Raw genomic sequence first — 12,640 nt, forward strand, 5'->3', positions numbered from 1 at the left:
ACTATTGACTCTATACGCCAAGACATACTGCAGACTGCAAGCATCAAGTGCTGCTGTATGCTGACCTGTTGCAAGCAATAGAACAATACAGGTCTCTGAGGATCAACAGTATATACGTATTTATAGGGAAGAACACCTATGGTGCTGGGTAGTTTGGAGAGGTCTGTGTGTCTATAAAGACGTTTGGGGTAGAAAGACCGTAGCAAAGAGACCACTACAGAGAGCAGCCACAACTTCTGATTCCCAAAAACTTCCCCCCCCCCCGCCAGTATCAGTTGCAGCATGGAGACATGGGGGCTTCCACTGGACTGACTCATGAGGTAGGATCAATTTGAACTTCAGACATTTGGGAAGGGAATTATAGGTAGGGAATTGGGATTTGCAAAGGGAAAAACTTTCCAGTGGAGTTATTGCTTGAAGAAAGCCTTTCACCCTGTCCCTAAGGCCTTCCCCCATGTTGAACCCAAACCCTTAACCCAGCATAGCCTCCACTCACACAGACAGGCACTGAAAGGCAAACTCTGCCTTGCTCAACACCTGGGAAAGGAACTCTATGGGTACAAATCACAGTTAGGATCTGAGACTGCTTTCATCCTGTGTAGAGGAGGAGCAATACAGTCAGCATCCTTCTCCTTTCTCCAGTAAAGGCAGAGATAATATGTTCCCTGCATGTTATCAAAAACTGGGCTTCTTATCAAAAGCCAACTATAAATACAATTACCAACGTTCACTTGCATGATTAACATTGGGCCACATTCTTCCCTTAGCACAGAATTACATCACATACTACTTGAATCTCAGGAAACACAACACGTCATTAAAAAAGAATGCAAGTTACATTAATCACATTGTTAAAAATTTTAATTGAGATCCGTGTTTGTTTTGCAACAATTTCTCAAAGGGTAAGATGAAACACAAGAATTGTTTTGAATGAGACTAAATAGAAGCACAGATTTGAGGAAATATTTCTACCTTAGGAGAAGACTGAATAGAAAAGCTTGATTTTAACTAAGATCTACAGGATTACTAAGTGCATTAGGGAACTTCCTTGCAAGAATTCCTCCCTTCAGTTAAGGCTTTGAAAAGAAAGTTTTTCATAAGTATGGAATGACTCTAATCTCAAGGTAATAATTGAGAATTAGAAGTCCTTAGCATGGCTGAAAACAGAGCCAGACCAATATTTTCTAAACAAACCACAGTAATGAACTATTTATCTCATTAAAATGAGATTGACTCTTAACACTGGGATCTGGCACTGTAATTGCCAGTCACTCAATTGTTCCTAGTTTATTGGATGAAGCAAATAATGAACATTTCATGGTTGGTATTGCTTTATTGTTTAATATCGATTAAAATATTTACTCCTACTTTTAATCCACAGTTTAGCACTCATACTTTTACTTCTATTTTTAGCGTGTCATCTTTTTTGTCAAGTGTCAGAATTTAATTTCAAAAAAACAGGAACCTGATACCATAGAAATGAGTCTTCTCAATTTGTTTAAACACATTCATTTTCAAAAATGAAGATTTATAAAAGAGTATGCTGATAGCTTTCTTCCAGCTCATGTTTAGCACAGATTCTACTGAGCTTTTCCTATTTTAATGTGTTCCTTTTAGAATGTCCTATTGCCTCCATATGGAATGTTTCCTCCCTCAACCTGCCTCATTCTAAATTTAATGCAAAAAAAAATCAGTAGTTGACAATTAACTTTAAGCAAAAATATAAAGTATTATGACATTACTTACATTGCCTTTTACTGAACTAGGTTCTTGAACACACTAGGACCTTTGTGGAAATTTAACCAGTCAGTGTTGAAAAGGCACAGGATTTTTGTGCTCCAGCAAAAATGGTTTTCTCCCATACTGAAAGTTCAGAAGTTCCAGCTTGATATAAAGCTTCTCAGATTAAAGAAATGCAGGGACTGCTGTTAGATACAACACTGCAGTTGGATGGCAAACAGCCCACCCAGAAAACTCACAGGTACCCCATTGGTCATTTATATTAGAACCCACCAGATTTTACTAATTCTTCTGCCACAGACACTCTGCAAATCTATAACAAGAGTTTGCTTCTATGGCAAGAAGAAAAGAGGTTACTCTTACATATACCCAAGGATGGTATAACAATAATTTGTGAAGATTATCAAAATCTTCACAAAGCCGTCCATCTCTATGGTATTTTGCTCTGTGTTATTACATGAGTGAGTTATTTTTCACATATGAGAGAAATTTAGTTGTACACAAAGAAAACTAACTTTGGTCCACTTGTCCATATTTCTAAGGAAATAACATCGGAAAGATGACCACTGATGGTTCAAAAGCCAATGTAAAAGTTAACAAATATAATTTGGCATTTCATTTGTAAACCTGCACAGTGTGGTTGATTGTCCTAGTCATCCACCTTTTCATTCAGTGTCCACTAATTGTCTTCAGCTTGTTCATGATCTTCCTTATCTACATCATCTATGTGACTGGATTTCCTTTTTTCTGCTTCTCCTTGATCAACACTTTCATATTCTACTTGTTCAAGGTTTGTTCCATCTATAAGTTCAGCCCGTACTTCTTCCATCTGTATTTGATTTACATGCTCAACATGCAACTCCTCCGCATGAACTTCAGCACCTTGTTCAGTCTGAATGTGCTCAACTTCCAAGTAACTAATTTGCACCTGTTCTTGCAGTTCATCCATCTGCATGCCTTTCACTCGATTGTCCTGTATGAGATCCTGGTGCATCTGTTCCACAGTTACCTGTGCAGGATCCACTTGTACCTGAATTACTGGTAGGACGTGGACTTGCTCCACCTGTTCTATTATAGTCATTGATGTTACTGGTTCAATATCCACAGCTTCCACTGGAAGAACCTCTTCTGTCACTAGTTGTTCTGAAATATCATGCATGTCTTTGAGATGCCTTCTAAGCTCACTGCCTTGCATAAACCACAAATCACATAAGGTACAGTGGTTGGGTTTGTCACCAGTGTGTGTTACCAAGTGATCTTTAAATTGATCCCAACTGTTAAACATGCTGTTACAAACCTGAAACAAAAGATACAGTATGTTAAACAGTGCCAACAGAAACATGACAAAGCATAGTGTCTATTTAAGACCACGGCTTCACATAGTGTAGCTTCTTGCCACTTAAATTAAAAAAAAAAACAACACCAACAACAAAACAAACATGTTACAGGTAAAAGCTCAGAAGTCAGTGCAGTGTCCTGCACTTGGATTGGGGTAATCCTAAACATGAATACAGGCTGGGTGATGGGTGGATAGAGAGCAGCCCTGTGGGAACTTGGGGGCGTTGATGGATGAAAAACTCAACATGAGCTGGCAACATGGGCTTGCAGCCCAGAAAGTCAACCATATCCTGGGTTGCATCAAAACAAGCAACTCGGCCAGGCACGCACAGGCCAAACGGTTCCTACAATGCACTGAAGACAATTTTCTGATGCAGGTGGTGGAGGAGCCGACGGGGAGGGGGGTGCTCCTTGAACTTGTCCTTACCAACAGGGATGGGCTTGTTAGGGATGTGAAGGTCGGGGGCAGCTTGGGATGCAGTGACTATGAGGTGGTGGAGTTCAAGATGGAACTTGGTGGAAGAAGTAAGGCTAAAAGCAGGATTGTAACCCTGGACTTTCGGAGAGACAACTTTGACCTCTTCCGGGACCTGCTTGGGAGTATCTCATGGGCTAGGTTGCTAGAAGGCAAGGGTGCATGTGAGAGCTGGGCTACATTTAAACAGCATTTCTTCCAAGCTCAGGATCGGTGCATCACTAAGAGTAGGAAATCGGGGAAGGGGGGCAGGAAACCCGCATGGATGAGCAAGGAGCTCATCAATAAGATCAAAAGGAAGAGGACGGTCTATGAAATGTGGAAAAAGGGCCTGTCCTCTTGGGAGGAGTATAGAAGTGTTGTCAGGGCCTGCAGGGACGCGACAAGGAAGGCTAAAGCCCACCTAGAGATGAGGCTTGCAAAAGAGATAAAAGATAATAAGAAGGGTTTTTTTAAGTATGTAAGCAGTAAAAGGAAGACTAGGGATAATGTGGGTCCCTTGCTGAACGAGGGGGGTGTCCTGGTAATGGGAGACGCTGAGAAGGCGGAGATACTAAATGCCTTCTTTGCTTCAGTCTTTGCTTCAAGGACTCCAAGGACTCCCCCCCCCCCCCCCCGGGACCCTGGACCCTGGAGGGAGGAGAAAGAGTCTGGGAAATGGAGGTCTCCCCCCTGGTTGATGAGGGAGTGGTTCGGGAGCGTCTGAGTGGGCTCAACGCACACAAATCCATGGGTCCCGATGGGATGCATCCACGTGTGCTAAGGGAGTTGGCAGAGGTGATCGCCAAACCGCTCTCTATCGTCTTTGAAAGGTCCTGGAGAACAGGAGAGATGCCTGATAATTGGAGGATAGCCAATGTCACTCCGGTCTTTAAGAAGGGCAAGAAGGAGGATCCAGGAAACTACAGGCCAGTCAGTCTCACCTCTGTCCCTGGAAAGGTGTTGGAACAGCTCGTTCTGGATGCCATCTCCAAGCAATTGGAAGAGAAGAAGGTTATGAGGAATAGTCAGCATGGAAGGGAAGGGGAAGTCGTGCTCGACCAACCTCGTTGCCTTCTATGATGGCATCACCAGCTGGGTAGATGAGGGGAGACCAGTGGATGTCGTCTACCTTGACTTTAGCAAGGCTTTCGATACTGTCTCCCATGACATCCTGATAGCAAAGCTGAGAAAGTGTGGGATAGAGGAGTGGACAGTAAGGTGGGTTGAGAACTGGCTGATTGGCTGAGCTCAGAGGGTGGCGATCGGCGGCGCAGAATCCGGCTGGAGACCTGTGACTAGCGGTGTTCCCCAGGGGTCAGTGTTGTGTCCAGTCTTGTTCAACATCTTTATTGACAGCCTTGATGAGGGAATAGTGTCTGCCCTCAGCAAGTACGCTGATGACACAAAGCTGGGAGCCAGAAGGCTGTACTGCCTTTCAGCAAGACCTGGACAGGCTGGAGAGCTGGGCAGGAAGAAACCAAATGAGGTTTAATAAGAGCAAGTTCAGGCGGGGGACGACCTGCTGGAGAGGAGCTCTGAGGAGAAGGACCTGGGGGTCCTGGTGGACGACAAGTTGACCATGAGCCAGCAGTGTGCCCTCATGGCCAAGAGGGCCAATGGCATCCTGGCATGCATTAAAAGGAATGTGGCCAGCAGGTCAAGGGAGGTGATCCTCCCCCTCTACTCTGGCCTGAGGTCAGGCCTCACCTGGAGTACTGTGTCCAGTTCTGGGCTCCCCGGTACAAGAAAGACAGGGATCTCCTGGAAAGAGTCCAGCGGAGGGCCACAAAGATGATACAGGGCCTGGAGCATCTTCCTTATGAGGAAAGGCTGAGAGACCTGGGTCTGTTCAGCCTGGAAAAAGGTAGACTGAGAAGGGATCTCATCAATGTGTATAAATACCTGAGGTGTGGGAGACAGAGGGATTTGGCCAACCTCTTTTCAGTGGTTTGCAGGGACAGCACAAGGAGTAATGGTCACAAGATAGAGCACAGGAAGTTCTGCACCAACACGCGAAAGAACTTCTTCATGGTGAGGGTGACAGAGCACTGGAACAGGCTGCCCAAGGACGTCGTGGAGTCTCCTTCTCTGGAGATATTTAAGGCCCATCTGGACACCTACCTAGGCTGCCTGCTCCAAGGAACCTGTTTGGCAAGGGGGTTGGACCTGATGATCTTTCGAGGTCCCTTCCAACCCTTTCAATTCTCTGATTCTGTGAAAACCTCTAATGAGCACACACCTTAAATACTGCGTTCAGTTTTGGGCCCCTCACTACAAGGACATTGAGGTGCTATAGTTTGTCCATAGAATGTTAACAAAGCTGGTGAAGGGTCTAGAGAACAAGTTTTATGAGGAGCAGGCAAGGAAACTGGGGTTATTTAGCCTAGAGAAAAGGAGGCTCAGGGAGATGTCTCTATAACTACCTCAAAGGAGGTTATAGCAGGGTGGGGGTTGGTCTCTTCTCCTAAGCAACAGGAGAAGAGCAAATGGCCTTAAGTTGTGCCAGTGGAGGTTTAGGTTGGATATTAGGAAAAATTTCTTCACCGAAAGGGGTGTGAGGCATTGAAACAGTCTGTCCAGGGAAGTTGAGTCACCACCCCTGGAGGTATTTAAAAGACACGTAGATGTGGTGCTTAGGGACATGGTTTAGTGGTAGTATTGGCAGTGCTACATTAATGGTTGGACTTCATGATCTTGGAAGTTTTTTCCAACCTAAGTGATTCTATGAAAAGATGCGTGACCAGCAGATAGAGGTGGAGAATGACCTCTCTCAAAAGGTACTAAGCTACTGTCCATCATATTTGAGAAATTATGGCAGTCCGGTCAAGTTCCCACTTAATGGAAGAGGGGAAACATAACTCACATTTTTAAAAAGAGAAAAAAGGAAGACCCAGGGAACTACGGGCCAGTCAGTCTCACCTCTGTGCCTAGCAAGATTATGGAGCAGATACTCCTGGGAACTATGCTAAAGCATGGAAAATAAGGTTATCAGTGATGGCTAACATAACTTCAGTAAGGGCAGATCACACCTGACAAATCTGGTGGCTTTCTACGATGGGGTTACAGTGTTGGTGTATAGGGGAAGAGCAACTGACATCACCTACCTGGACTTGTGCAAAGCATTTGACACCATCCCACTTGATATCCTTCTCTCAAATTGGAGAGACGTAGATTTGATGTGAATAGGCCACTCAGTGGATAAGGAATTGGCTGAATGGTCACACTCAAAGAGTTGTGATCAACTGCTCGACATCCAAGTGGAGATCAGTAAAGAGCAGTGTTCCTTAGGGGTCAATATTGGGGCCAGTGCTCCTTACCATCTTTGACACTGACATGGACAGTGGGATTGAGTGCACCCTCAGCACGTTGGTTGATGACACCAAGCTCTGTGGTGTCATGTGCAGTAGACAGGCTGGAGGGAAGGAATGCCATGCAGAGGTACCTGGACAGGCTTGAGAGGGGGGCCTGTGCAAACCTCACGAAGTTCAAAAAGGCCAAGTACAAGGTCCTGCATCTGGGTTAGGGCAATCCCAAGCACAAATACAGGCTGAGGGGAGAATGGACTGAGAGCAGCTCTGAGGAGAAGGACTTGGGGGTGTTAATTAAAGAGAAGCTCAACATGAATCAGCAATGTGAGCTTGCAGCCCAGAAAGTGAACCGCATCCTGGGCTGTGTCAAAAGAACCATGATCAGCAGGATGAGGGAGGTAATTCTCCCCCTCTACTCTGCTCTCATGAGACCCCACCTGGAGTACTACATTCAACTCTGGGGCCCCCCAACATAAGGTTGATCAGAGGTCTAGAACATTTCTTCTACGAAGACAGGCTGAGGGAGTTGGGGTTGTTCAGCCTGGAGAAGAGAAGGCTCCAGGGAGACCTTATAGTAACCTTCCAGTACCTAAAGGGAGCCTACAAGAAAGCTGGGGAGGGTCTCTTTAAAAGGCAGTGTAGCAATAGGACAAGGGTTAATGGTTTTAAACTAAAAGAGGGTAGATTTAGATCGGACATTAGGAGGAAATTCTTTACTATGAGGTTGGTGAGGCACTGGAACTGGTTGCCCAGAGAAGCTGTGGATGAACTCTTCCAGGGATGAGGCAAGACCAGGTTGGATGGGGCGTTGAGCAACCTGGTCTAGTGGGAGGTGTCCCTGCCCATGGAATTAGATGACCTTTAAGGTCCCTTCCAACCCAAACCAGTCTATGATTCAGATGAACAGAGCGTCTATTATTACTATTTAAGAAATAGTGCCATTTCATAGAATCATTAAGGTTGGAAGAAACCTTCAAGATCATCTGGTCCAACCATCACCCTACCACCAATGTCACCCACTAAACTATGTCCCTAAGCACCAGGTCCAACCTTTCCTTGAACACCTCAGGGACAGTGATGCCAACACCTCCCTGGGCAACCCGTTCCAACGCCTGACCACTCTTTCTGAGAAGAAATGTCTCAGAATTTTCAACCTAAACCTCCCCTAGAACAACTTGAGGCCATTCCCTCTAGTTCTATCACTAGTATCACTAGTTACCTGTGAGAAGAGACCAACCCCCAGCTCCCCACAACTGCCTTTCAGGTAGTTGTAGAGAACAATAAGGTCTCCCCTGAGTCTCCTCTTCTCCAGACTAAACAACCCCCATTCTCTCAGCCACTCCTCATAGGATGTGTGTTCCAAGCCCTTCACCAGCTTTGTAGCCCTTCTATTTATACATAAACAGGATACTTACTGAATTTATGAGTTTAGTACAGATTTTGAAATTTTTCTTATTTCAACCTTATGTGAAATTCACATACAGAAGCATGCCCCAATAAACATCTGTTACTAGAATTTTGAGCAGAAAACTGTATTTGTGTAATAATATTGCATGATGAAAGTATGATACAAATTGTCCTGTTACTGAAGTTCTAGATGTAGTACCACTAGCCCCCTTTTCCTCATCATCTTTATTTTGTTCACAGCAATGTGAGGTTTAACCAGCTAGAGTAAACTCTCCTATTCGGCTATTAAAAAAAATCTCAGTAGATAAAAATCTCTTAAAAACTCCATCCCTTTAAGTCTTCTCCACCTAGAAGTACTGCCTAGGCTGCAGAGGCACTATTTTCACAAAGCACTTGAGCACACTTTCATTTCTTCCCTTCAGCTGGCACTGACTGAGGTGAGTAGCCTGAAAATAATACACAGAAACACTGCAGAAACAAGGTGCCAGAGAGAGAAGAGTGGGATAAAGTCGTACTTGGAGTAAAGAAACAGACTCAGGAGTCTTTTTCAACAGAACTGTTCTCAGTTGCAGAAAGAAGCAAAGAACATGTTTCAACACTCCTTCACTGTCAGCAAGCATTTTTGAAACAGTGTTCCATCTCCTCTTAATTTTTGACAACAACACATAAGGATGATGGAGTAACTGACAGGAATTAACTCAAGGAACAGGTCATGTAATGGATCTGAATATCCCCATTTTACTGTTGAAGTCTGTTAAAAACAGGTTTATGATGCTAGTGCCAGGCTTCCTTCTGCCCAGACTCATGCTTTAGAAAGATCATAGAATCATAGAATCATAGAATATCCTGAGTTGGAAGGGACCCTTAAGGATCATCAAGTCCAACTCTTGACACCGCACAGGTCTACCCAAGTTCAGACCATGTGACTAAGTGCACAGTCCAATCTCTTCTTAAATTCAGTCAGGCTCGGTGCAGTGACCACTTCCCTGGGGAGCCTGTTCCAGTGTGCAACCACTCTCTCTGTGAAGAACCCCTTCCTGATGTCCAGCCTAAACTTCCCCTGCCTCAGCTTAACTCCGTTCCCGCGGGTCCTGTCGCTGGTGTTAATGGAGAAAAGGTCTCCTGCCTCTCGACACCCCCTTACGAGGAAGTTGTACAAGCATTTAAAATATTAACCTTATAAATAAACACACAAAATTACTTAGTCATATATAAAGGTAATAACTATTAATAATGTCCAAGCACATAATTACCACTCTTGTCACATGTAGCCTAGTTCAGTCCTCAAGACATACACTGAAAAGCAACAGAAGTGCTCATCAAGCAAGTACAATTTTGTTTTCTCCTCGTTCTGCAGTGAGCCAAGATTTTATTTATTGAATACTATTCAAATTTAGTTCTAAAGATAAAAAAAAAAAAAATCAAGAAAAAAATATCCAGGAATTACTGCTGCTGCTGCGGGCTGAAGTAACACTAATCTACATTTACAACATCTGTAAGAGAACATGGTATCAATTTAGAAAGAAAGAGCTATGACACAATGCAATTAAACCAAAGGGTTGCAAAGACAAAACAGTATATTCAGTCTGATGCTACTAGATATAACTTTGTGTTAATAGCAGTTCTCATGCTCAAAACAAACATCTTTAAAACATAGGTATGCTCACAGAAATTAACTTTAGACTAGCATAAAAACTAAATGATGCAACAGAATCAGTGAAACTTCTAATTAAAGTGTGAATTAATTGCGTGTTGCTAATCATTCATCTGCAGTATTCGCTTTCTGTGAATAAAAAATGTTCTCTTTTGAAACAAATAAAACCAATGTCCAGCAGTTTTCTTCACTACACAAGCCAAATTAACTTCAAACCACAGCTTATCTGTCAACTGAATAGGATGAGAGCCTTGTTGGGTGGGGGGTGGAGAGAGAAGTGTATTTGAGACTGTTGCAGAACTGAAGCAGCAAAATGGCAAATAAAAAAAAAATGCTACAGCCAACCTTAGTTCTCATATTATCTAGCTTTTAAAAGCTGATTCTTAAAAGTTAAGTAACTTTCTTCTGAACAGCTTTTTGAACCTCAGTTACATATAGTGACCAAGTACTTCTTATGTCTATCTACAGCATTTATATTTGCTTAAAAGATATGGATTGTCATCATAAGATAGAAAGACTTTATAGATCAAGTCAATATATTGGGTATCAAACAGAAGAATAACAAAATAGGAAAATAAAATAGTACTTCGTAATTTGGACTTTAGTGAAGCATGCTCACAAGCGGGAAAGGCCTAGGTCAGTGCATCATGAAAAGGAAGCAGAAAGTATTATGAAGATCTATATCAGTAATTCCATGTTTTAAATGGAACTACTTGGACAAAATAATTTATCTGCACGTTGTGGTTGAATATGATCCTTATATTTATTTTACTAATAGTAGTTCTTGGAGATATGAGCCCACTCTTATTGTCTTTCCTGTGTAGTATTCATTCCCTCAACACAGGAAGGAGGTATCTAACCTCAGACTGCAACTTCCATTACCCACCTGACATTCATATAGCTTCTTTCTTCCCTTTTTAGCTCCAGCTCCAGACTGACAGGCTGTCAAGTGACATTTGAGTGTGCTATTCCTAGCAAAACGTTCGCGGCAGTTTGGACATTCAAATGGTTTTTCACCTATCAAGACAAACACAGGGGTTTAAGTGTATAAAAAAAATGGTTTTCTGTCAGCTCTTCCTTTGTCCTCTCTCCATTTTGCATAGATTGATAGATATGCTGTAAAAACTTGGCCAACAAATATTCTACAGAAGAAAAAGACATTGCATGCAATCTTTATTTATGTAACTAAAAGGTAAAAAAACTAATGGGGAGTCATAATTCTCAATTAGACAATGACAATCTAATATAATTGCTAGTGCTGTTTAAAGTACATTCATTTTTTTTATGGAAGTTAGATTGCTATCCTGTCAAAATATCTTAATGAAATAGCAGCTATATAGTCTTTTCACCTGATAATATTTATACTTAAAGACTCAACATTAGAAATTATACAAAGTTACACATTACAGAAAGTATTAAAAAAAAAATACAGTTTTATTTTTAAGAACAAAAACAGCTCATGCTCAAGAGCTGAAATTGAGCTCCAGACAAAGAAGCTGGCACAGAATGACCTGCTGACCATGAAGTAACAATTCATCAGCATTTTAAAAACATGCAAAGAAAAAGCACAGAAGGACATAGATGGGCACAAGCAAGATAAAAAAATCTTTCTATTTAGTCACTTTCTTTCAAACGTAGTACCAAAAAGAAGAACATTTTCCACTGGGAAGCCAGCTAAGGACAACAGCAGGGAAGGCTGAAAATAGGTCCTGTTTTCTTTTTTTCATCCGAGGTAGTATATTGTTATTACTGTCATGAAGTAGTAGCCAAGTACAACTGGTGTCTGTTTACTAATTTAATCACATACATACACAATGAAATTCAAAGAAATTAAAGTACAAAAAATTAGGAACAGTATGTTTCTTCTGAAAATCTGATAATTAATCTGTGAAGGTACTGGCATCAATGTAACTACTGAAACAAACTGCTTAATGAATTCCAAAAGAGGATGAATTCCAAATAAGGATTATTTCAGTGAATAATATAAGAATATATTCTAACTAGATAAAATTTAAAAGCCTACATTTTTAGGAAGATGGTAGTTACGAACTGGGATGGAAAGCCAATAAACCTATATTTTCAGAAACACCCAACTAGCTTTTCAACAGAAATCCATAAGTAGCCTATAATTCTGGCTTACACACCTAAAGGCTATCAAAAAAAGTTAAATGGTATGAATATTCCCCTTAATGATTACAGAAGGCTATGTTTATAGAGACTGTTGTAAGGTAATACAGAGGATACTGAACTGCCACCAGTCTCTAATGTCAAAAATTACAGACTTTGCATGAGCAACCACATACAATGGCAAGCCAAGAAGATAAAACAGCACAAAACTCACACCGCAGAACTTCACCTGCCCTGTGATTTAGGCCATATTTAAATAGTTACTTGGAGTAAGCCACCACACAGTAAGGGACAGATTTATTCTATTCTTACTGAAATTCTTCAGTAATCTTCAACAGATTCTGACAAAAGTAACTGAAAGTGACAATTTAATGATAATGCTAGCAATATCCAAGGGCCAAAAGAACTCACGTGACTTCTTGCACAGCACAAATCAGCACTGTGACCCAAGTTGTACATCTCACAAGGGTGACAGAATGCATGCACGGCATGCCAGGCCGCCATTACCTTGAGAGAGGCATTGGCAATGTGAGCAGGGGGCTGAACGCCTCTACTAAAGATGACAGCCTGTTTCTCTTCTCCTGAGTATGATTCAGCTGCAAGTTTAAC

General features: G+C 42.1%; 1 protein-coding gene across 4 annotated transcripts in view; it reads right to left on the reverse strand.

The window, feature by feature from the left end:
- Nucleotides 1-843: 843 nt before the first annotated feature.
- Nucleotides 844-12,640, reverse strand: part of LOC137847011 (zinc finger protein 131-like) — a 78,166-nt gene continuing 66,369 nt past the window's right edge. For all 4 annotated transcript variants that reach the window (XM_068665211.1, XM_068665213.1, XM_068665212.1 and 1 more), the window contains 2 exons: nucleotides 10,791-10,921; nucleotides 844-3,037 (listed from right to left, as the gene is read on the reverse strand). In XM_068665211.1, the coding sequence (XP_068521312.1) occupies nucleotides 2,420-3,037; nucleotides 10,791-10,921 (749 nt within the window). In that variant the 3' untranslated portion in view covers nucleotides 844-2,419. The remainder of the gene's footprint in view (nucleotides 3,038-10,790; nucleotides 10,922-12,640) is intronic.

This window comes from Anas acuta, chromosome W (genome assembly GCF_963932015.1).
Source record: "Anas acuta chromosome W, bAnaAcu1.1, whole genome shotgun sequence".
NCBI classification, from domain to species: Eukaryota; Metazoa; Chordata; class Aves; order Anseriformes; family Anatidae; genus Anas; species Anas acuta.